The 24,176-nt window shown below is 54.6% G+C and overlaps 2 protein-coding genes across 3 annotated transcripts; both read right to left on the reverse strand.

Annotated features, from left to right (window-relative positions):
- Positions 1-1,768: 1,768 nt before the first annotated feature.
- PRKACA (protein kinase cAMP-activated catalytic subunit alpha) lies at positions 1,769-21,807 on the reverse strand. Of its 2 annotated transcripts, none has more exons than XM_081286127.1 (10): positions 21,526-21,807; positions 12,316-12,377; positions 11,743-11,871; positions 8,091-8,189; positions 6,652-6,734; positions 4,968-5,094; positions 4,784-4,879; positions 4,567-4,689; positions 2,548-2,712; positions 1,769-2,137 (listed from the first exon to the last, which is right to left on the reverse strand). In XM_081286127.1, the coding sequence occupies exons 1-10, from the start codon at positions 21,569-21,571 to the stop codon at positions 2,012-2,014; spliced, it is 1,056 nt and encodes a 351-aa protein (XP_081142253.1). In that variant the 5' UTR covers positions 21,572-21,807; the 3' UTR covers positions 1,769-2,011. The 2 variants fall into 2 exon arrangements, with proteins under 2 accessions (XP_081142253.1, XP_081142252.1); XM_081286126.1 differs by lacking the exon at positions 21,526-21,807 and adding an exon at positions 15,278-15,416.
- SMIM46 (small integral membrane protein 46) lies at positions 15,367-17,186 on the reverse strand (the record flags this gene model as incomplete). Its single annotated transcript, XM_081286128.1, has 2 exons — positions 17,169-17,186; positions 15,367-15,558 (listed from the first exon to the last, which is right to left on the reverse strand). Exons 1-2 carry the CDS (start codon positions 17,169-17,171, stop codon positions 15,367-15,369), a joined length of 195 nt encoding a protein of 64 aa, XP_081142254.1. The 5' UTR covers positions 17,172-17,186.
- Positions 21,808-24,176: the final 2,369 nt, after the last annotated feature.

Raw genomic sequence — 24,176 nt, forward strand, 5'->3', positions numbered from 1 at the left:
AGCGCCGGGGGGAGGGGAGAGGGGGCGGGCGGGCGGCGCTCGGCCGCCCTCCAGCCATTGGGCGCGGGACCCAGACGTCCCCGGCGCCCAGCCCCCCTCTCCACGCCTCCTGGGCGCGCTCCGCTCTCGGGACCGCACTTACCGGGAACTCGCCGCCCGCGGGTCTGGGCTGCTGCGCTCCTGGAGCGCTGCGAGGACCCTCGGGCCGCCGCCGCCCTTGCGCCCCTCTGGTGCGTCTGGCCCCGCGCAGAAGATGCGGGGTGGGGGGCGCGCTCGGGCTCCCCCCTTTACTCTTCCTGCCAGAGCCGCCCCCGCCGCTGCTCGGCCTCCCGGGGCGCCAGCCCCAGCGTCTCCCTAGAGCGCCCTCTCGGTCCTGGGCCGGACGAAGAGGGGCGCGCCACAGATTTGGGGACCCCGAATTCGGGGTCAAAGGGCAGTTAGCTCCCCCTTCTCTAGCGGGGCGGAAGAAGTGGTGGAATTCCAGGGAAACCTGGTTTTAGAAGGACTCCAGGCCAGGGCCTGATTAGCCTGAATGCCCAAGTCCGAAATTTGCTTTCCAACCCCCTGGGGGTGTGTGGGTGGGTGACCGAAGTCAGGAACACCAGCGACACTTTTTTTTTTAAACAAAACTTTATTGGTAATAGTTTTCAAATATGTTTACAACAGCACACTGTTCAAGAGGAAGTCTCGTCCTTCGCAGCACACAGGTTGAATGGCCCCCACGCCCACCTGGGGCCCCACCCCAGGCCTGAGAGCTCCTCTGGGTTCAGGGAGAAGTTTTGAGAGGGACAAATACGGAGATAAACGGGGTGGCTCCCCATCTTTCTATTGAGAGAGAAAAGCACAAATCAGACAGAGGGCGGGGAGAAGTGATGGACAGCTGACAGCTAAGCTAGAGGAGGGGCACCCAGGATGGGGGGCGCTGAAGCTGCTGGGTGGATAAGACAGGCAGCCTCTCCCCAGCAACCCTGGCCTTGAACTCAGGGCCTTGTGTGTGGTGGGGGACTTTTCCATGTCCTTTTGTAGGGTTGCCTTCCCAGCTGGGCTGGAAGGAGGCTGGGCATTAAAATCTAGCTGAGAGTAAAATTAAGGAGCTTGGGTTGGGGGCTGCTGCTGGAAGGAGAGACCCTGGGCTTGGGGTTCCCCCTCTATCTTTTTTGGGGACGATTCCTCTTTGGCAGGGAGAGGGGCAGCTGCTTCGTCTGGCTCCCAAAGCTCCAGGGTGAAGAGAGATGTGTTGTTGGGGAAGAGGGCGAGGGCTTGCTACAGAGGCTGGGACCCCAGTAAGGAAGGTTGGCAGAAGCCCCCCTCCCCGCCCCCCTGGGGAAGGGGGTGGGGATGTTAGCAGCTCAGGGCAGAGGTTCAAACCCCTGGTCCTTCCTGTTCAGTCAGTCTGCTTCCCAGCCTCCTTAAAATGGTTTTGGGGAGTGGGAGGGGGACATGAGAAGAGTGGGGACAGAGGAAGGAGGAAGGGAGGCACTGGTGGAACTTAAATAAGATTTTAAATCGTATTTTAGAAAAATTCTAGCAAGCAGCCCAATGACATGTCACAAAAAACTGTCCTTCCCAGGCAGGAGGGCCCCACAGAGAAGGCCAGCTCTTCATTCATTTGCCCTTGGTGCCCAGTGCCAGAAGCAGGGTGGGGCTGGGGGACTGGAGTTAAGTTTGGACTCCTCTTTCCTCACCCGGTTCCTGGACACACCAGTAAGACCTGGTCTGTCCGGAGCTGAGAAACTCATTTAAAACTGGCAGAGTGGGCTGGGGTGGAGTTGGACCTGTGGGGGAGGGGCAAGAAGGCAAAGGGAGTGGGGGAGCAGCTGGTGTTTCCATTCCTCTAAATATCTGGGCTTCCTGTTCCCCCTTCCCTGGTGGGTGGGGTGGGGGGTGAAAGTAGATGCAAGGAACTCTGGGGCCCTCTGGCTGTTCAATCCAACCCTCCCACCCCCCACAAAAGAAAAAAAAAAAAAAAGAAAAGAAAGACAAGAAAACCCATGGGGGCACAGGCACACCCCTAAAACTCAGCAAACTCCTTGCCACACTTCTCATTGATGGAAACCCGGATCTCTTCCTCCTCATAGTCGTCAAAGTTACTCGTGTCCCCAGGGCCTTTAAACTTTGGTATGAAGGGAGCTTCCACCTGGAGAGGGATCAGAACCAACCAGACCTCAGCAGCCATCACTGTCATCATTACAACAATAAATGCGAACGGCCTAACATTCATGAGATATTTACTTTGACTCAGGTCTGTTCTTAGCTTTATGGTATGAATTCTTCTTAGCAACCAAAGTCTAGAATTATGGCCAACTCACCAAAGGGGAAATTACTTCCCAGAGCAGCATCTCTTGCCCAAGGCCACAGGGTGGCCAAATAACCCCAGGACCCCAGAATTGTATCTCTAGTCTTCCCTGGCTCAAAGCTGCCTAGTGTATACTGATGCTGAACCTGGGGACGATTTTCAAGACCCTCTTCCTTTTCTGTCTCTCCACTGCAGTCCTCCCTGGCTCCTGGCTTCCTCCAGAACCCTCGGCATGCCCGGGAGGGGCTCACCTTTCTCTGGTAGATGGCGATCCAGTCAGTCGTGGCAAACCACTTGTGGTTCTTGATGTCGTTGACCCCATTCTTGAGGTTCCCGAAGCGCTTGGTGAGATCCACCTGCAGAAGGTTCCGAAGCAGGTCCTTCAAGTCAGAGCTGAAGTGAGACGGGAACCGTACCTGGAGGCGGGCACAGACAGAATGGGGTGTTGGGGTGGAGCCTGAGAGGCCCGGAAAGCTGCTTTCTCCATTCAGCAGTCCTAGTAGGCAGAGGCCCCCAAACTTGAGTGCCTGCTGGAATCTTGTGAAAACAGCTCTGGGTCCACTCTGGGGTTTCTGATTTAGATCTGGGTGAAGCTGAGAATCTGCATCTCTAACAAATTCCCTGGCCATGCTGGTGCTGCTGGAGCGGGGACCTCTTCCAGAACCTCTGCTCTTAGGCTAGGGCCATGAGGGTTTCCATTTCAGAGAAGAGGAAACTGAGACTCGAAGGGTTAAATAGTGACCCCAAGGTCACGGGGAGCAGTGGGAAGGGTGATTCATCACAGGCCTGTTGGGGTTCCATGCTTTGCTGTCTCTGTGGGGCTCTTGGGACTTCTGGAAAACTCACGCTAATGAGCAACACACAGCTACAACGTTTCTGTTTTTTAAGGCCCAGATCAATTCTTCTGGAAGCATTCCCCCCGATTCTCTGAACCCCACAGCCTTGTATGCAGTCACTGCTTTTATAGCCATAGAATTGACTTCTGTTAGCTCCACCTAGGGCTGGAGATATAGCTCAGTGGTAGAATGCTTGTCTAGCATATGTGAGGTGAGGCCTGGGTTCAATTTCCAGTACTGGGCAACAAAACCAAACCAAACCTGACTTCTAGTCCCTGCTCTGCCTCTCTCATGCTGTGTGACCTTGGCCATGACCCTTAACCTCTCTGGGCCAACGCCTGCCTCTCTGATATGGGGCACACATCCCAGGATTATGTGGAGGAGATAACACCGCTGAGGGTGCGTGGGAACTGCAAAACATTACAAAGAAGGGAATTATGCTCATTTCCCCCTCGTCCCCCCTTGGAATCTCTTTGGACTTTTCTTTTTTCCACTCTGGGCCACCATCTTAGCACTTGCTGTTCTGCCTGGTACTGTCCTTCCCTCTAAGAGATGCTGAATATGCTGCTGGCCCAGAGGAGCCCGTGCCGTGGCTGGGACTCCTTCCAACCTCCAGGAGAGGGAGACGGTGGGTTCCCCAGTCCACAGAGAGGTAAGATGAGGCTCAGAGGGGCAAACTGACTGCTCAAAGTCTCAAAGCCCATAGGTGCCAGGCCAAACAGCGCAGGAACTCCGAGCCAGCCAGGAGCTCTCTGGTGGGAGACGCTGGGCCATGCCAGAGGCGGCCGGGGGTGAGCGGAGGGCAGCAGTCGGGTGGAGTCCCCAAACTCTCAGTCCCTCAGCACCCACCACCATGCCCCCGTCACTCCGGGAGGAGTGATCTCAGGCCACACGTACCCTCCTCCTGAGCCTCAGTTTCTGCATCTCTCCCACGGGGATGACAGGTGCTTCACCTGCTCTGTCGACCTGAGTCAAACAGCTCCAGCATGTCTTACCTGAGCCTCGGGTTAGAAGGACTTGGGAAGGAGCTCAGGGGCTCTCTGCCCTATGTCATAGGATGGGCACCCTGGAGGGGTCACAGGCACTACCTGGGAACCAAACACAGTTGCTCTTCTGCTTTGAAACTTGTGAAAATTCACACTGAGGGACACAACTAGAGGCAGGAAGAGCCTGTGTCCAGGTGGCACGCTCTCTGTGGCTGGAGGACACGTGGGGCTCAGGGTTCTGGAAGCCCTTGGGGATCTGCTGTGGTCAGCAGGACAGTCAGGCTGCTCCAGGTGCTGGCCTCTGTGTGGCCGGGGTACCAGCTTCACCCCCTGGCCTGACTCGGTGATCTTCTAGCTTATTTTGACAACAAGCAGGGACCAGCAGGCGGGCGGGGGGGGGGGGGCCCTTCCTGTTTCTTTCAGGGTTAAGCCCCATGCCTGGCCTCACCTTCCCAGAGACGATTTTCTCGTAGATCTGGATGGGCTGGTCAGCGAAGAAGGGCGGGTAGCCAGCGGCCATCTCATAGATGAGAACCCCGAGGGCCCACCAGTCCACAGCCTTATTGTAACCCTGGAGCAAGAGGGAGGGGGCAGGGGGTGAGGGGAGAAGGGTGAGGACGGGGTGAGGGCTGAGTGGGTCTGGGGGAGGGGGAGGGAGCGCCTACTTTGCTCAGGATAATCTCGGGGGCCAGGTACTCGGGGGTCCCACACAAGGTCCAGGTGCGGCCCTTCACGCGTTTGGCAAAACCGAAGTCTGTCACCTGTGGGCACAAGAATGAGCAGTTGGCTGGGAGGGAGGGTCCAAGTCATGGCCCCCTGAGGCTGCCCCTGGCCTGGCCTGGTGGTCACCTGAATGTAGCCCTGCTGGTCAATGAGGAGGTTCTCTGGCTTCAGGTCCCGGTAGATGAGGTCCAGAGAGTGTAAATACTCGAACGTCAGGACGATCTGCGCCGCGTAGAATCGGGCATGGGGCTCACTGAGGGGACAAGAAGAAGGAGAGGGGAGGGTGAGCATGATGGCCACGCCCTACATTGTCCAGCATTGGGTCTGCAGAGCCACCTGCAGAGGAAGACACCCCCAGTTCAGCTATCCACATGCACATGCAAGGCCAGCACAGAGCAGTGCTCCGGGTCCAACCTACGTGGGAGGCTGAGGCGGAAAGATCCCTGGAGCCCAGGAACTTGGGGTGAGCCTGGGCAACATGAAAGGAGACCACAGCTCACCTGAAAAGGGCTGGGGTGCAGCTCAGTGGTCGAGGGCTTGCCCAGCAAGTGAGAGGCCACTTCCAGACACACACACACATACACACATACACACACACACACACACACACACACGAGCAACAGGAGAAGGAACTGCAGAATCCCACGGGATCACACACTGGGATGGAACCCTATGGAGGAGTGCACCCACCTGACCTACCAGGACCAGCCGGGAATGACCTCCACGGCTTGGCTGGTTACAAATGTAACTAACGCAGAAGACAGGGACACACAGAACCCAAACTGCAGGGTGCATGCCCAGAGGGTCCAGACCCAGACAAGACTAACTGATGGGGACTCGAAACCAGAAAGGACAACTGTCTGTCACGGGAGGTGATTTATCAAGAAAGGGATATGAGTGCTGGGTGTGGGGGCACCTGCCTGTAATCCCAGTGGCTTGGGAGGCTGAGGCAGGAGGATTGAGAGTTCAAAGCCAACCTCAGCAATTTAGTGAGACCCTAAGCAACTTAGCATGACCCTGTCTCAAAAAAAAAAAAAAAAAAAAAAAATTTAAGAAAGGACTGGGGATGTGGCTCAGTGGTTAAGTGACCCTGGGTTCAATCCCTGGTACAAAAAAAAAAAAAAAAAAAAAGGATATAAGACCTAGAGGTGTGACTCAGTGGTGGCCAGTTTCCAAGGCCCTGGGTTCCACCCCCAGTTTTCAGGGGTAACAAAAGTATTTGATAGTGTTTTAGGTGGAGATTACCAAAATGTATATAATTGTCAAAACTTATGGAATGGAACACTAACGATCTATATGCACATTATTGTATGTGAAATTTACCTATATTTATTCATCAAATAAAATAATAGTATAAATCTTAAAAAATCCATGAAATTGCCAACTTTTTTTTTTTTTTGGCTGGGCTTGGTGGCCCATGCCTGTGGTCCCAGTTACTTGAAAGGCTGAGGCAGGAGGATCATTTGTACCCAGGTGTTTCAGACTAGTTCGGGCAACAGAGAGAGGCCCTGTCTCAAAATCATAACCAAAAAACTGTTTTTTTGGTGCTGGGGACTGAACCCAGTGCTTCACACAGGGAAGCCTGTGCCCTTGCCCCCGGGCTGCGCCCAGCCGGCCTACATTTTGACCCCTAGTTGCCATAACCACTGGCTCGTCTTGTTCTGTGGGAGCTGAAACATCACAGATTCCTCAGCACCTTGGAAACAAAACCCCATGGGCACCAGACACCCCTTCCATGTCCCAGCATGCAGGAGTCCTCCGTGTCCCCAGATGGTTTGGTGGCTCGGGGCTGTGGGAGGCAGCTGCTCACCTGAACCTCCCGATCCGCCGTAGGTGGGAGAACATCTCCCCGCCAGGCACGTACTCCATGACCATGTACAAGTTTGAATTGTCCTGCGGGAGGCAGAGCACATCAAGACCCCATTTCCAGAGCCCTGGGCCCCTCTAACGGCCTCAGTGGCCTTATAGGACAGGTGTTAAAGACATAAAAGGACAACTCGGGCTCCCAGGGAAGAACACTCCAACACCAGGTGCCCTCTCTGCTGAACCACGCCTTGCCACTCATCCTGCCGGTGAGGAAGAATGGACGGCCATTACCCCGCCTTACAGAAGGTGGACATGGGGCCAGCTCATGGGTGTAAGGGACCTGGGCAGTGTGCCCCCGCTTGAGGGAGAGGACTTAACTGGGAGCTTGAGTAACTTCCAGGGCTACAATTTTGTCATCTGTAAAGTTGGACTAAACCAGGCGCAGAAATGCCTGCCTGTCATCCCAGCTACTCAGGAGGCTGAGGCAGGAGGACGGCAAGTTTGAGAACAGTCTTAGCAACTAAATGAGACTGTCTCCAAAAAAAAAAAAAAATAAAAAAGGGCTGGGCTGTAGCTGTAGCTCAGTGGCAGAGCGCCCCTGGGTTCATCCCCGACTACTGGGGAAAACAGAGACAAAGGACAGGCTACAGAATTTCCTCCCAATGAAAATGAGCTGGGCACAGTGGTGTGCACCTGCAGTCCCAGCCTCTAAGGAGGCCAAGACAGGAGGATCATCTGAGTTTGAGGCCAGGCTGGTCAACATAGCAAGGAACCATCTCTTAAAAAAAAAAAAAAAAAAAAAAAAGTGAGAATCCTTGTTTAAAAAATATTATTACAAATTTCAAGAGGACAGCAACACAGGGTCACCCAGGCCCCTCCGAGCATGGACGTGTTATATGGCAAGCTCTTGTCACTGCTGGCTTGTGGTTCAGGACCACGAAGGTGGTGCTGAGTGCCCCTTCCAGAGTCCCGCAGCCACAGCTTCTGATGGCTCCCACAGTAACGCACAAAGGGCCTCGTTCTGGGCTCAAAACTGTCATGACAACCCCAGCGGGTGGGGAATGTTGCAGTTCCTATTTTATAGCTGAGAAAAATGAGGCTCAGGGGCACGAGGTCCCTTGTATGGGTCACGGTTGAGGAAGGACAGGGCTGGGAGTTGGTCCCGGGCGGCCGAGGGTAGGTCTGTGCTCCTGACCGAGCACTGGGTGATGATCTGGAGGGACGGCTCCGGGTGGGTGACTTGCCCAAGGTCACTGAACTACAGTCGGCGAGCCCAGGAGCTGAGCTTGGGCCTACCAGAGCTCTGGCCTGGTCCTGTCCCTGTGTCCCTCCTCCAGGAATCTATCTTCCCCAGAAGTGGGCAGCCGTTAGATGTCCTGCTCCCTGGCCCTGGGAGGCTGTACTCAGTGGCTGGGACCAGTACAAGGACCTGGCTGGGCCCACCTTGAAGGAGAACTCGAGTTTGACCAGGAACGGGAAGGTGACTGCTTGCAAGATGCGCTTCTCATTCAGGGTGTGTTCGATCTGTTTCAGCTTCACCACCTGCGGGCAGAAGAGGTGGGTGGAGGAGCCATGAGAGGGGCCTGGTGGCCGGGCACGGTGGCGCACACCTGTCGTCTCAGAGGCTCTGGAGGCTGAGCAGGAGGATCACGAGTTCAAAGCCAGCCTCAGCAACTTAGCGAGGCCCTAAGCAACTCAGTGAGACCCTGTCTCTAAATAAAATACATAATAGGGCTGGGGAGGTGGCTCAGTGGTCGAGTGCCCCTAAGTTTAATCCCCGGTACCAAAAACAAACAGAGAGAAAGGAGCCTCATGCCCAGGCACCGGTGCCTGGGACTAGGGAAGCCAGAGCTGGGCTGCTTCCTTCAGCCAGGACCACTGGAGTGCCCGTGGCCTGCTAGGCCCCAGGCTGGGTGCTGAGGACATAGCGAGGAGGAGGCCAGAGGCTGCTTGTCCTCATGTGGCACACAGACCAGAGCAAAGAACACAGGAGTCACAGCCCCACGGCCTAGAGGGCTCCACTGTGTGTGGGAAGCTTGGGCCTGTGGATACCCAGATAAGGCCTCTGGTACAGTGTGAGGAGAGGGTGAATCAGAGAGGGCTTCCTGGAGGAAGGGGCAGCTTGGCTGGAACTGGAAAGATAGGCAGGCATGGCTGCAGGTGTGGGGAGTTTAGAAACGGCCCTCTCTTGGTTGAGAACGCCACTGCACATCAACCAGGACCTTGGGCTGATTCCTCCTCGCCTTCAGCTGTTCCCTAACAGCACACACCATGAGCAGCCATGAGCAGCCGTCTCAAGAACAGTTTTTCTCTCTCTCTCTCTTTTTTTTCCTTTTTTTGTGGTGCTGGGGATGGACCCCAGGGTCTTGCACATGCTAGCCACACATCTAGCCCCACAGTTTCTTGTTAAATCATGGCAGAAGCCCGGAGAAGGTCGTGCTGGGAGCAGGGCAGTTTGGAAGCCCAGACAGGGAAAGGGACTTGTTCGACGTCACAGTCGGTCACTGTTAGGCCAGTGTGACACTCAGGCAGCTGGGCTCCTGGGTGAGCTGGGAAGGGCTTTGCTGAGGTGTCCCCCTCCTTGCCCACACAGCTGCGTCCTCAGGGTCCACACCTGTGCTGTCCAGTGCAACTGCCGCTGGCCACGGAGGGTTGATGAGCCCTTGAAATGTGGTCAGCTGACCAGGGAACCCAATTTAAAATTTTGAGTATCTAAAATGACACTCGGTGTAGGTACTGGATGATTTCTCCCATTTGCAGCCCTGGGACAGAACCCAGGGCCTCATGCATGCGAGACAAGCCTGCGACCGCTGAGCTCCACTCCAGCCCTCGGGAGGACCTTTACGGATGTTCTGAACAACCTGGACAGGAGAGTCTGGTCTTTCCATGGAGAACTGACCATCTGAATGAAGACCTGCTGTAAGTGTGAAATACACAGCAGATCTAAAGACAATTTACTGAGGAACAGAAAATGAAAGTGTCTCATTAATATTTTACATGGGTAACATATGGAAATGGGCTGGGGTTGTGGCTCAGTGGTAGAGCGCTCGCCTGGCATGCGTGAGGCACTGGGTTCGATCCTCAGCACCACATAAAAATAAAGATATTGTGTTCACCTGTACTAAAAAAATAAATATTAAAAATATGGAAATGATAATACTGTAGATCTACTGGCTTAATTACAACATGTGGCCAAAATGAATCTGAGGGGCGAGGGGTGTGGCTCAGTGGTAGAGCCCTTGACTAGGACACTGAGCTCCAGTACTGAAAGGAAAACAAACCACAGGGCCTAGTAGCACGCGCCTGTAATCCCACAACCCTGGAGGCGAGGCAGAAGGATTGCAAGTTTGAGGCCAGCCTCAACAATTTAGCAAGGCCCTAAGCAACTCAGTGAGACCCTATCTCAAAATAAAAAATTGAAAGGGCTGGGAATGTGGCTCAGTGGTAAAGCTTCACAGGGCTCAACACCCTTGGATCGTTCCCCCACCCCACATCACCTGTTCCTTTGTACTTTTTTTGATGGGCAACTAGAAAAGACAAAATCTCCTCTGTGCTTTTTATTACATTTCTGTTACATAGTGTTGTGTGACAGCAGTGCCTTACATCAAGTAGCATCTCAAAGATCTTATGGAAAGACCACTTTCTTGCTGGGTGCAGTGGCACACGCCTGTAATCTCAGCAGCTCGGGAGGCTGAGACAGGAGGATCTCGGGTTCATAGCCAGCCTCAACAATGGCACTAAGTGGTGAGGCACTAAGCAACTTAGTGAGGCCTTGTCTCTAAATAAAATGCAAAGGAGGGCTGGGGTGTGGCTCAGTGGTCAAGTGTCGCTGGGTTCAATCCCTGATATCAAACAAAAACAAAACAAAACTACATTTTCCAGGAAGAGTGCTCTCCTCTACACAGCCTGGGTATATCCTGTGTCACTGGTGGCCAGTCTTGGGGGCTGGCCTGGTGAAAGCTGTGCAGGGCTCTCCTAGTCCTTAGGCCTCGCATGGCAAGGGGGCTCAGGGAGAACACTCACCCCTGTGTCCACAGAGGGGTGGTTCCAGGATCCTCTACAGATACCAAAAATCTGCAAATGTTCAAGTCCCTTGCATAAAATGGCACAGTACAGAACTTTGGCACATCCTCCCATAGACTTATTTTTCTGTGATCCTGGATGGAACCCAGGGCCTGGAGCATGTTGGCCAAATGCTTTACTACTGAGCTCCACCCTCAGCCTGTAGACTTTTAAGTCATCTTTAGATTACTTACAATACCTAATAAAATGTCTATGTGTCACTTCATTCATGGGGATTCAGTGTAGCACTTTGCATGGGGGAAGTTAAAAGTTTTGGGGCTGCGGAGATAGCTCAGTTGGTAGAGGGCTTGCCTCGCATGCACAAGGCTCTGGGTTCAATCGCCAGCATGACACACACACTCACAAAAGGGGTCGGGTTGTGGCTCAGTGGTAGAGCGCTTGCCTAGCATGTGTGAGGCACTGGGTTCAATCCCTGGCATCACATTAAAATAAAGATAAGGGCTCAGAGGTAGAGCACTAGCCTAGCACGTGCAAGGCCCTGGGTTCGATCCTCAGCACCACATAAAAATAAATAAAATAAAGACATTGTATCCAACTACAACTAAAAAATAAATATTAAAAAAAAAGTTTTGCCTTTTGGAACTTTCTAGAAATTTTATGGGGGGGGACATTTGCAATTTGTGATTGTCGGAATCCATGTGTGTAGAACCTGCAGAGGCTAGCTGGTGAGTGGGTGAATGAATGGGCAAGAAAAGCACTCAGGTAGTGGGCTCAGAATGTGCACACCCAGAACCATGCGTGGTGGCACACCCCTGTAATCCCAGCAGCTCGGGAGGCTGAGGCAGGAGGATCGAGAGTTCAAAGCCTCAGAATTTAGCAAGGCGCTTACCAACTCAGTGAGACCCTGTCTCTAAGTAAATTAAAAAAAAAAAAAAAGAAAAAGGTCTGGGATGTGGCTCAGTGGTTAAACATCCCTGGGTTCAATCCCTGGTACCAAAAAACAAACAAACAAACAAAAAAAAACTCAATGGGCCCAGCCTGGGGGTGGGGTGGGTGCAGGCAGGGGGCTTACCTTCTGTTTGTCGAGGATTTTCATGGCATAGTGATTCCCAGTCTCCTTGTGCTTCACCAGCATCACCCGCCCAAAGGAGCCCGTTCCAAGGGTCTTGATTCTCTCAAACTGATCCAAATGGGCTGTGTTCTGTGGGTAGAAGGGTTGAGCCGGGGGTCAGGAACACTTCTTCCCTGCGGCCTGTTGGACCAGGGTCTGGGGTGTCCCCTGTGCTGCCGGCAGAGGGGGCCCTGGGAGCTGGTGGAGTGAGGGGGGTGAAGACAGGGGACTGGACAGCAAGATGGTGGAGGGCACATTCCTCCAGGCGGTGGCAGGGGCCAGATCCGGCCCTGGCCTGGGGCCCAGGAGCTGCTGGCAGCTGTGTGGGGGTGGGGGAGCAGGACTGCCAGGGAAAGGGTGGGTGGGGTGGGGGAGCCTGAGGGGGGAATCAGGTAGAACCCTGGGCATGTGCGGAAGGAGGGGGGCAGGTCTGGAGCGCCCCCCCCAGGGGTCCTAAACTTCCAAGTACGTGGCAGGGATGGTGGGGGCGGCCTGGGCCCACTCTCGCAGGGCTCTGTACCTGGAAGGGCTTACCTGAGCGGGATTTTCCCATTTTTTAAGAAAATCTTCTTTGGCTTTGGCTAAGAACTCTTTCACTGAAAGGAAGAGAGGGGAGGGTTAGATGGAGACTCCGGCCTCAGGGGGCGGATCGGGTTACCTTTGGGATATGTCCGTTAGTGGAAAGTGAGGTGCACCTTCTTAAAGCTAGAGCCTGACCTTGTCCCAGGACCTCTGAGCACCCGGGTCTGAGCTCGAAGGCAACTTTTGGGGATCCTGAAATGGGCTGGGGCCTGGGTACCCCCTACTACAGAGAGGTGGGAACCTGCCTCCAGTCCATCCAAAATGGGCACAGGGAGACTCAGGGGTTGCACCTAGGGGGACAGAGAGAAACGCCAGGGCCAGCTCACCCCCGCCTGCCCCAGTTCTGACCAACATTCCTTGGCCAGGGACACGCCAGCCAGCAGAGGTATTTATAGCCTTTGGGTCTGGCTGCTCCTCTGGCCCCTTCTCTGGGGAGGCCGGGCCTGTGGTGGAGGCCTCTGAGGCTCGGGTAGCAGGCGTCCTTGGGGGGCTCAGCTGTCACCTTGGCCCCCAGCTGGCCCTGTACCTGTCTTTGCCAATCGTGGGGCCTTAGTCCAGTGTTGGTTCAGAGGAAGGCTTACTGGATGCCCCCACGATGGTCCACAGTACCCTGAGGCCAACGTCACATCCGCGCAACAGAGACCTCCCTGGTGGACCCCTGCAACGCTGTCTTGTCTTACTTTCTCATTCGACTCACTCCACAATCCTTCTTTTATCCATTTTCCCATAACGGCCTAGGACACTGAGACTTGAACTGCTCCCCTAAGGACCGAGAGGCAGCCCAGCCAAGCGGTTGAGGGCCAGGACTTGGGGGTGAGACTGGGTCCAGATGCCTGAGTGGTCCCTGAGTGATTTTGGACAACTGACTTCACTTCTCTAGGCCTTAGTCTTCCCCACCTGTAAAGTGGGAATAATAAGGGGCTGGGGTGATGGCTCAGTGGTAGAGCCCTTGCCTGGCACATGTGAGGCATTGGGTTGATCCTCAGCACCACATAAAAATAAATAAACAAATAAGATACAGGTATTGTGTCCATCTACAACTAAAGTTAAAAAACAATTGGAATAACAAGAGCCATGAGCCCGCAGGATGGCTGTGAAGAGTGGAGGCTACGCAGTGGCCAGCATTGGGGGCGGTTCATGCCAGGAAAATGTCATCTACGATTTTTTGAAGTATTTTTGAAATGTGGGTAGAAAATACAGGGAGATTCATTGAAAGTTCAAATCTTTTAAAGAAATGATGTCTGCCAGAGGCGGTGTATGCGATTTGGGAGGCTGAGGCAGGAGTATCGCAAGTTCGTGGCCAGCCTCAGCAACTCAGCGAAGACCTAAGCAACTCAGCGAGAACCTGTCTCAAAATAAAAAGTCCAAAGGGCTGGGGATGTGGCTCAGTGGTGAAGTGCCTCTGGGATAAATCCCCCACCCCTGACTGGAAAAATAAATAAATGATGTCTGGCTGTGTTGGCCAGGCTGGTTTCGAACTCTTGGGCTCACGTGATCTTCCTGCCCCATTCTCCCAAATAGCTGGGACTCCAGGCACATGCCACCAGACCTGGCTGAGTGCTCAGATCCCCACGGCACAGCTTGATGGATTCTCACCTTACAGATTCACCCTGGGACCACTGTGCAGGGCCAGACACTGTTCTCTATGTGCCAGACTTGAACTGTTTTCCTTTCTTTCTTTCTTTTTTTAAAAAAATATTTAAAAAATTTTTGGTATGGGGGATTGACCTCAGGGGTGCTTTACCACTGAGTTACATCCCCAGCCCTTTTTATTTTTATTTTATTTATTTTTAAAAATTTGAGACAGGGTCTCACTAAGCTGTTGAGGCTGGTCCCAAACCGGTGATCCTTCTGCCTCAGCCTCCCAAGTCGCTAGAATTACAGATATGTGCCACCACACCTGGCTAAGTAGTTTTCTTTTTTTCCTTTTCTTTCTTTTTTTGGAACTGGGGATCAAACCCAGGGCTTTGTGAATGGGAGGCTAGTGCTTTTCTGGTGAGCTACACCCCAGCCCTGGCTAAGTGTTTTTGATGCTAAAAATCTGACTTTGCCAGGTCAAAGCTGCTCTTCTTCCCACTGTACAGATGAGAAGATTGATTAGTCCTGAGACCATCAATCTGTCTGACCCACTGCCCATGAGACTATCTGCTTTACTACCAACTCAGACACTGGATTACTGGGTACAGAGGTGTCCTCAACCTAAGGGGCCCTACAATCCTGCTCTTTGACCTTGCTTGTCATCTGCCCGCTAGGAATTCCACATGGCCTGCTGAGTAGCCACCATTCCCCACTGTCCCCAAGACTCTCCAACAGTATTCAGAGAGAAAAGCCCTTCATGGGACTAGAAGAATGGCGGCTAGAGTGGAGCCTGCTGGCTAGGAAGACCTTGCAAAAGGCGAGTGGGCCAAGAGGGGTGGGCAGTGAATGGCTGTGGCCCCTAGGCTCTGCCTGATGGGGCGACAGACCCAAGAGACCTCTCTGAGCCTGGGGGCTGCACACATCTGGTGCCTTCACCAGCACAACCTTTCAGAGACATCATGCCTTCCCTGGAGACCTCTAAACAATCCACAAAGAATTCTGGATTGCAGGCGGGCAGAGGGTGCTGTATTGGGCCTGCACCAGAGACAGAAGGGCTGGGCTGGGGTCCTGCTTCCTGCTCCCAGCCATCCCTGGGCTTCCCCAACTCGGTGGCTCTGGCTGCTGCTAGTGTCCTGCTGTGTGGCTCCATGAGCTGCTTGGCCCACCTTCTTTGGCATCCTGAAGCCTGGGAGGGCCTGGGCTGTTTCCTCTCTGTGCCACCGGGCCCTGCTGGCTCGTCAGGCTTGGGGACAGGTAGGAGGGGTCAATGCCAGGAGGAGCAGGGAGATAAGAGGGTTCATGGAGCTGGGCCTCAGACAGAAGCCCCCACACTTACCTCTGCTTCCTGTTTCTCTTGGCACAGGATGGCATAGGGGCTGGATGGGATAGGGTGACCTGGGGCCCATCGGGCCTGGTCAGGGAGGCTCAGGGTGCTGGCTGCGGCTTAGGTCCTTGGAAGTTGTGACGCAGGTAGCCCAGGAAACGGAGAACCAGGTGGGCCCAGAGGAGCAGCTGCAGCCACAACTGGAAGGTGATCTCTGAGCCCCCACCCTGGCTGCTGCTGGACCCCAGATCCATCCTAGGCTTCCCTGGTCTCTCCTTGGAATCCTCCCTTTGCTGGGGAACCAGGAAAATGCAGAGCCTCTGAGCTGGCTTCCTTGGGAAGGCCTCAGGGGACCAGGGAGGAGGAGCTGGTTGCCACGGAGGCATTTAAAGGTACCTGCTCCAGGCTGGCCGAGGTCTGCAGAGGCTCTCCTTGGCAGGAGGAGGTGGGAAGATTCTCCCGAGGGTGTCCCTCTGGCCGGCCTGCCTGTCCTAGGGCGGGGTGTTAAAGCTAACTTCCCCTTCTAGGGACTTTCACTGCTCCCAAGATGCCAGGCCCTGCCTCCCGGGGTGGGTACAAGACTGACTGGAGGCAGGCCATCAATGTGCCCAGAGCAGTGCCCACTGGGCAGAGGGGAAGGAGTTAAGGACCTGGCTTAAGCAACAGGCAGAGACTCCCTGGGGGCTAAAGGAGCCCCAGAGCTTGTTAACTAGCTGGAAGAACAGCTGGAGAGAAAGGTGGAGGGAGGCAGGAGTCACCCTATCTCCTCCCCAGTTCCCTTTCAATGTGAAGCCCCCAAGTCCTGCTACCCCCGAGAAAGAAATGGGCACATCTGGTTCTTTGTCTTGTTCCTATGTGGGGGCGGAGAGGGGAACAGCGTCCCGGGATGTCCTTGGCCTCTGTCAAACCTTGCCCTGTGCTTGGCTCTGCTCAGGGCCATGAAAGTCCAAACCGGAAATGAATGGCTAAACCCCGGGGTGGGGGAGGGGAAGCAGCCTTGACCATCTTCCCCCTCCTTTCCAGATCCCCAAAGCAGCGGAGGGTCAGTGGCAGGCTCCCTGCGGGCACCCCACACTCTGTTCTCTGCTGGCGACAGGAAGTGGTTTAGGTGGGTAACCTAGCTGGCTGCTGCCTCGCCCACCCCTCCCACACTGGGGGCAGTGGTGGGTGCCACCGCCTCCGCTCTGGTGGGGATTTGCTTTGGACTCACAGAGAAAAACCCAGGTACCCCTTGAAAAGCCAGGGCCACAGCAAGAGGTGGAAATCTAGAAATCTGTCCTGGGTTTGAATCTGTCCCGGGCAGTTACAACAGCAGGACATCAAACTGAGCAAGGTACCAGGGACTCCCACGGAAGGAGCCCACCTTGGGACCCTCTCTCCCCAAGATAGTAACCTCCGCCTTTCTCCACTTCGATACCTGGCAGTCCTGGGGACTCTGGGGCAGGTGCCCAACCTGGGCTGGGAGCCCCAATCCAGGCCTAATCCTCCTGGATCCCCTGCTCTGGGCCGTACCACCTTCTACTCTGGACTGGACCAAGCCCCATTCTGAGCTGGACCCTCCATCCTGGACTAGATGATCCCCGAGTCTCTGTTGGACCCCAACATTGAGCTGGACCAATCTTCACCTGAACTGAATCCCAATACTCGGCTGGCTGCCCCACTGTCTCAGTCTGAGTTGGACCCCCACTCTGGGGGACCATCCCCTCTTCTGAATTGGGCCATTCATACCCCCTGCTCTTCCCCAAGCCCCACAGCCCAAGGGTGTTAGTATGGGAGCGGTTTCCAGGACAGCCAGGGTCTACACACTGCTTTCCACCTGCGCCCCCAAACCCAACTGCATCCCCTCCCTGACTTGAGGGGCAGAGCGCCTAGGAAGTTGCTATAGCAACAGACTCAGCCTCACCATCGTTGGAGTTGGAAGCCATCACTTAGTCTTCCTCTCAGGGCACTAGGACTACGGTGGCTGGGAAGGCTCAGGAGACCTGCCTTACCAGCTTGGCTGCCCATCCCTAGAGCCCTGCCTGGAGAGGGAGACAGGGAGTTGGGGGTGGGGATAGGAGCAGGAAGAAACCCAATCTGGAGGCCAGTGGGTACAGGGAAAGGGTAGATAGAACCCTCTGAATTGCTATTGGCCCAATTGGGCTAAAGGCAAAGCTGTCTTGGCAGAACCTCCTTGGCACCCATACAACTGCCAATGCACAGAAGATTTCTGGCCCTCTTGAGCCTCTGTAGGATGTTAGAGGGCAACAGTTCTTCCCATCCAGGGACCTCCTGTGTGTATCTTTCTTTCAGTGCCTGGATTCCCTTGTCTCTGGGGGCCTGGGAAGCTTCTCCTTCCCTGTGGGCCAACTCCCAGGGGTGTCTTCCAGCCAGTGTCAGCTCAGACCTGAGCCCCACTTGGCTGTCTGACCTGGAAGCCTCCTGGGGTTCTGCCCTCTCAATTCCTTCAGCCCTCAGCTTCTCACCCTGGCCCCTGCCAAAGACTTCGTCATCTTTGGGTGCAGATTTCCCCCATCCCACTCCACCTGATGCCATTCTACATCTTTACCCTCTTGCCTTGGCACAGAGATGGCACACAGGGGGCACAGGATGCCTAATTAGTACCTACTAAGGCTGGGCATCTTCTTAACCCAAGCTGGGCTGGCATCTGCCAGATGAAATGCAGGTGCCCTCTGCAGGATGGCTTGGCTACTGCCCCCGCCCCCGCCCCACCCTGATTACAAGAGGGCAAATTTTGTGTGACTCCATCCTCTCAGAATCAAAGTGGCTTGAAGCATAGAGGGGCTTGCTTCCTCATTGAGTTCCTTCTCTGGGAGGATACATGGCTTCAGCCTGTTTTCCAAAGCATGCCATGGTCCCACTGGCAGAACATGAAATTATTTTAGAGATGTTTCATTTATCTAGTTACATTGTATTTTAATGTGTATCAAAGAGAATGTAACTGGCATAGCAATTCTATGATTTCATTTATATTATTCCCTAGGATAGGACCATAGCTTTCCTCTGAACAGAAATGAGTAAATGTTTTATTTTATTTTATTTGAGATGGGGTCTTGCTATGTTGCCCAGGCTGGTCTGAACTCCTCAACTCAAGAGATTCTCTCACCTCAGTGTCCTTAGTAGCTGGGACTACAGGTGGGTGCCCTATGCCTGGCTTTTATTATTTTAGATTAAGAAAATATACACAGGGGGCTGGGGTTGTGGCTCAGTGGTAGAGCGCTTGCTTCGCACACATGAGGCCCTGGGTTCGATCCTCAGGACCACATAAAAACAAATAAATAAAAAATAAAGATTTTTTTTAAAAAGTACATCTTGTTTAAAAAAAAGTATATACAGTATGCAAATAGAATAAAAATCTGGAGGTCAGTTTAAGAATGTCAATTGGCACCTGGGTGTACGGCATATACCTGTAATCCCACAACTCAGAAAGCTGAGGCAGGAGGATCACAAGTTTGAGGCCAACCTTAGCAACTACTAAGTGAAGCCCTAAGCAACTTAGTGAGACCCTATCTCAAAATAAAAAAAAAAAAATTAAAAAGGGCAGAGGAGGGCTGTGGCTGTGGCTCAGAGATAGAGCATGCGCCTAGCATGCATGAGGCACTGGGTTTGATGCTCAGCACCATATAGAGTAAAATAAAGACACTGTGCCCACCTCTAACTAAAAAATAAATATTAAAAAGAGGCAGGAACTGCTGGGGATATAGCTCAGTTGGTAGAGTGCTTGCCTTGCATGCACAAGGCCCTGGGTTCAATCCCCAGCACCACAAAAAAAGGAGCTCAGGGGATATGGCTCAGTGGTTAAGCACCCTTGGGATCAATCTCTAGCACCAAAAAAGAAGAGCCAGGCATGGTGGCACATGCCTATAATCCCAGCAACTCAGAAACTGAGGCAGGAGGATAGCAAGTTCGAGGCCAGCCTAGGCAACTTAATGAGACCCTGTCTCATAAAAGACAATTTTTTAAAATTAAAAAAAAAAATGAGGGGCTGGGGCTGTGGCTCAGCAGTAGCGCATTTGCCTGGCATGTGTGAGGTACTGGGTTTGATTCTCAACACCATATATAAATAAATAAAGGTTTATCAACAACTAAAAAAATAGTTTTTAAAAAGTGGGGAAATTCTGGGGTCCAGGAAGATTGCTGGTAGATAGACCTGGATGTGAATCCTGTCCCCATGATGTTGTCCACATCAAACTCAGATGGCTCATTTGGGAAATTCGAATAAAAGCCCACTAGGAAAATTACCAGAGCAGATATGTCTATGGAGCCTCCAGCCTGGCACGTCCTAGCTGCCCCATAGAGTGGCTCTATCTCATTGTGATCATTCACTCCTGAGTGTCTGGCCTGCGCACTGAGAGAATTAGCAGTTCCTTCCGGAGCCTCTGATCTTTTTCTGGGGATCTTTTCCCCTATGTGGCTCCCTATCCGCCCCCCCACCGCATGCATTTGGAATGCCTTGAAGGTCTTCCAGGACTATGTCATCTCCCCAACTTTCAACCCAGCCATTGCAATAGATAGCTGCCTGCGTCCACCTTCCACCTCCCAGCTTGCCTCACCTGCTGGGGGCCTGGCTGTCCCCTCTGCCTAGTCCCCTCCAAGCTCATGCCCAGGCTGTTTTTGGACACTGCCCACCTGCTCCTCTGTCATCAAGCACTCAACTACAGGCATTTGTGCTCCTGTCCCCCGCCCATTGGTAACATATCGGGCCTCTTCAAGGCTCTGCCACTCAGAGTCCTGCCGTCAGACTGTGTGCAGGCAGAAATACCCAGGCCTTCGTAGCTTTTTCATATTTCTGGTGGGGGGGCATTCTGGGACTCTGACACTCAGGTTTGAGACCAAGAACTGGGAAGGGCATAGTTGGATGTGGCTTCCTTTTCAGTTTGGAATATTTCTGGGTGCCTGGAAGGGGATTCCCAGCTGAGGCCCACTTTTAGGGCTTCAGTGACAACAATTAAGAGCTAGGGGAAATTGGGGAGGGGGCTCAAGGCCATTTCTGATGGCGTTTTCAAACACAGAATCTTTCTCTCTCTCCAGATGGGAAAGGCCAACACAGCTGAAGTCTAGGGAGTAGGAAAAGCCTCTCTCTGAGCCCTGGTCTATAGAGAATCTATTTGTCCCTTGGCAAAGCAAATAACTAGATGTCACTCATTACTCTCCTTGACTACCTCCCCCCCTCCCCAAGTCCTCTTTCTGATCATCCCAGTTCAAGGCGAGTGAGCCTCACCAACCCGACACTTCATTCCCAGTCAGGAGCCAGGAACAGGTGAAGAAGCCCCAGGGACTAGGTGAATGAGGAGTCTCGGTTGTGAAACACCATTTATTGAGGGGCCCACCAAGGAGCATACAGCCCATAGCAGGGTAGGAGATGGGAGGGGGCTATGCGGACACCCCCCACCCCCAATCCAGGAAAGAGGAGCAATGGATCCTAGCAAGAGCAGCTCAAACTTGGCTTTGGAAGCATTGACGCTCCCAAAAGACATTCTCTAGGTTCATAAACAGTCTGCTACCCCAGCCAGGGACAGACGCTTGCTTGGAGGAGGGAGTACAAGCAGAGTCAGAGTGACAGGATGCAAGAGGGGCAGAGGGACCCAGAAAGATCTTGTCCCCTATGCCAAGTGACACAGAAGGGAAAAACAATGCTGGAGGTGGCTCTGGGAAATGCTCAAAGGCGGGGGGGGGGGGGGGGGGAGGGTAGGGTGGGCCTAGGGGGGACTGTGGATAAGGTGAAGAGGGGAAGGGCAGGAGAAAGATGGCGGGGGCTGGAAGGGGGAGGGGTGTGGTCATCAAGTGGCCAAGGTCCCTGCGGGGTGGAGGCGGACCCCACAGCACTCCCACACTGGTAGAGGCCTGGGTAAGGGTCAGGCAGTGGCTCCCATATGTGAGGCAGGTGAGTGAGGAAGTCGGGGGTGGGGGGATTAGAATCTGGGGAGAGGGGTAGGAAAGGAGGGAGTGGGGTGGTGACAGGGACCCATGTGGGGCCCCAGCGGTCATACGTACCATGGTTGGCAGTGACAGCTGGGTGGGGGGGGCACGGACTTTGCAGTGGGGGGCGGCCGGCTATTGCAAAAGGGCTTCTACGGAGGTGGAGGTAGGGCCCCTATGCGGGCTCTCAGGCCCCAGGCTCGGACAGGCAGGGGGAAGGGGCGCTTGGGGTGAGCAGAGAGGAATGGGGGGGCCCGATGGGGGGAGGGGCCATGCAGTGATGGACAGGGCGCGGGCTGGCATCGCGGGGCCGAAATCAGGGTCACGGCCCGGGCACTCACCGCTCTCCTGCTCGCTGCCCTTCTTGGCGGCGGCGGCGTTGCCCATCGCGGCGGCGGCGGCCGGGGCCGGTCCTGGAGCTGCGGTGTGGCGGGTGCTACAGGCAGCCAGCGGCCCCGGAGCGCGCTGGGCGGCGGAGGCAGCGGCCCCTCGGGCTGGCTGCGCTGGCTGCGGCGCCGCGACCCCCGCCCAGCCCCTGCTTCCCGCGTCTCTCCGCGCGCGCCCGCCCGCCCGGGATCCTCAGTCCAAGTCCGCTGCGTCCGTGACGCCCCCGCAACCCGCCGATCATTGGCCTAGGCCTTTCTGACTGACGGCGCCTCGGCGCCGTCCATTGGCCCTCCGACACCCTCCCGCGCCGCCATAGGCTCCTTGGCCCCGTGACGCGCGCCGAGGACGCCTGGCCATTCACAGGCTCGTGAGGTCTCAGCTGGGCGGGCAGGCGCCCGTGATTTGCCCAGGCGCCGGCCGGGGTCCGGGGCTCGCTCTGAGAGGCCGCGCATTGGCCGAGGCGCGCTGTCAGGCAAGCCCCCGGCAGAACGTTCAGTGTCAATCCCGGGGTGAGAGGGCGGGGCGGAGGCGCAGACTGCGGCCCGGGCTGGCCGGGCGGGGCGGCTGAGGCTGGCGGGTGGCCGCGCCGCGCTCCGAAGCCCGAGAGGCGGCCCCGGCGGGCGCCGGGCAGGCCCCGTGTGCGCCGCAGTCCCCCGCCCCCGCCCAGTGCGGCAGCGGCCGCCTGCCAGCGGAGGTTGACGCCACTGCCCTCCCGGCGCAGCCGCTGTCCACCTGCCAGCGGGGGAGGGGCGCAGCCGGCGCCGCGGGTCATAGGTCGCCCGGCCGCCGACCGTCGTCATTCAGAAGGCTTGGCACTGCGCAGCTTGGGGTCCAGGCTGGGGCTCCCTACTAGGATTCCTCTAGCCACTGCGGGAGCTTCGGGGGATGCTGGGCCTCAGGAGTGAGAGGCTGTAGGAGGCGCTCAGTGTCCACTCCTTTGCTGGGTCCCAACCCTGGCCTGATGCTAGTAGTTAAGACTCCTCGCTTGTTTAGTGCGTGACTTGGCATCACACCTCTACCAGGGATCATCGTGCCCATTTTACAGATGAGGACTCAGAAGATAGCGAGGGTGATTCCCTGCTCTTAATTAATCCCTGTCTGGACAATGCAAAAGGAACCTGCCCTAGAGGAGCAAAGAAAAGACACAGCTCCTTAATATACACATTACCTGAGGACTGTCGGGTTTCTCAGCGGCCCAGTAAAGTTCAGCAGTCCCCCCAACTTCCACCCACCAGATGTCAGTAGCACTTCCACCTTCCTGCTAGCCGTGGCAACCAAAACCACCTCCAGACTGCTATAAAAGGGGGTGTGTGGCAAAATCATTGACCCCGCCCCTGTGGAGAACCACTTTAGCAGAGGGAGGCTGGAACAGAGGGAGGAACAGACGCTGGAACAGGAAGAGCTAAGCAGACTTTTTTTTTGTTTTTTGACAGGGGCAGGGGTACCAGGGAACTCAGGGAGACCCATTTTGTATTTTATTTAGAGACAGGGTCTCACTGAGTTGCTTAGTACCTTGCTTTTGCTGAGGCTGGTTTTGAACTTGGGATCCCTTTGGCTCAGCCTCCCAAGCTGCTGGGATTCTAAGGGTGCCCCCACTGCGTCCAGTTAAGCACAGACTTTGAGCCTGGTCTTTCGGACTCAGTGCAGCTGGTCCCAACTACAAGCTGATGCACTGCCGTGCTTAGCATTGCACAACCTGCACTCTATCCAGCAGCTGACTGCACCCGTGTCCCCAGGTCAACCACTGTCCAGGGAGGGAAAAGTAGGGGCTCTTCTGGGAATTACAGGGCGATGGCTAACCAACCAAACTGCTTCACTTCGAGCTGTGGAGTTACACAGTGAGGCTAAATTAAAAAATGGGTCTATGTGTATATCCTTGGATCCCAATGTTGTTCTTTTTGCCAGTCAACATCTAAGTCTGAAAAATCACTGGTTATGACCTGTGTACAGAACAGCTGGTTTGCTTAAGTTTTGACAAAGAAAAACCCCTCCTGGACCTTCAGTCTGGGATACAACTCCAAGACTGGCATTAGGACACTGAGCAAAGGGAGAAGGGCCAGCCACCCCATAGGACAGAACAAGAGGCCCCATCAGAGCGCATGAGGGAAATGAAGCTGCCTCAGCCCACCTGAGTCAAAAGCAGAAGAGGCAGTCTAGATGAAGTGCTTTTTATTTTTAGAGCAACCAAACACTTGTAATATAAAAACCCTTTAATATACAAACTGTAATCACAACAGCATCCACATAGCAGCGAGGGACAGAGACATAGGTCAGGGAGGGAATGTTTTCAGGGTGCTGAAGGTTTCCCTTGCCCCAAATCACTCTGTGGCCTATGAAAGCACGCGTCTTCGCAGAGAGAAGACCAAGGCAGCCAGGGGCAAAGGTCTACAGAGCAACCCTGCGCCAGACAGCAAGCCCTCCAATGCACACATCCTCCTAGGGCAGCCTCCAAGACAAGCCAGACAAGTTAGGAGATGACAGGAAGGTGGCTGTGATTTAGAGAGAGACCCATTGTTCCTCAGCATCCTGATGATCACACCGGTGGGAAACGAGTTTTCTAGGGGCTGCTGGGTTTTATTTTTTTTATTATTTTTTTTTAAGAGAG

The sequence above is a fragment of the Spermophilus citellus genome, assembly GCF_964194105.1.
Source record: "Spermophilus citellus genome assembly, chromosome: 3".
NCBI classification, from domain to species: Eukaryota; Metazoa; Chordata; class Mammalia; order Rodentia; family Sciuridae; genus Spermophilus; species Spermophilus citellus.

Coding starts and splice junctions, on each gene's coding strand:
- PRKACA (XM_081286126.1), bottom strand. CDS start 15,347: ATGGGCCCCAGGTCACCCTATCCCATCCAGCCCCTATGCCATCCTGTG. Junction 4,690..4,783: donor CCGAGATTATCCTGAGCAAA/GTAGGCGCTCCC, acceptor CTCTTGCTCCAG/GGTTACAATAAGGCTGTGGA. Junction 2,138..2,547: donor TCGCCATCTACCAGAGAAAG/GTGAGCCCCTCC, acceptor ATCCCTCTCCAG/GTGGAAGCTCCCTTCATACC.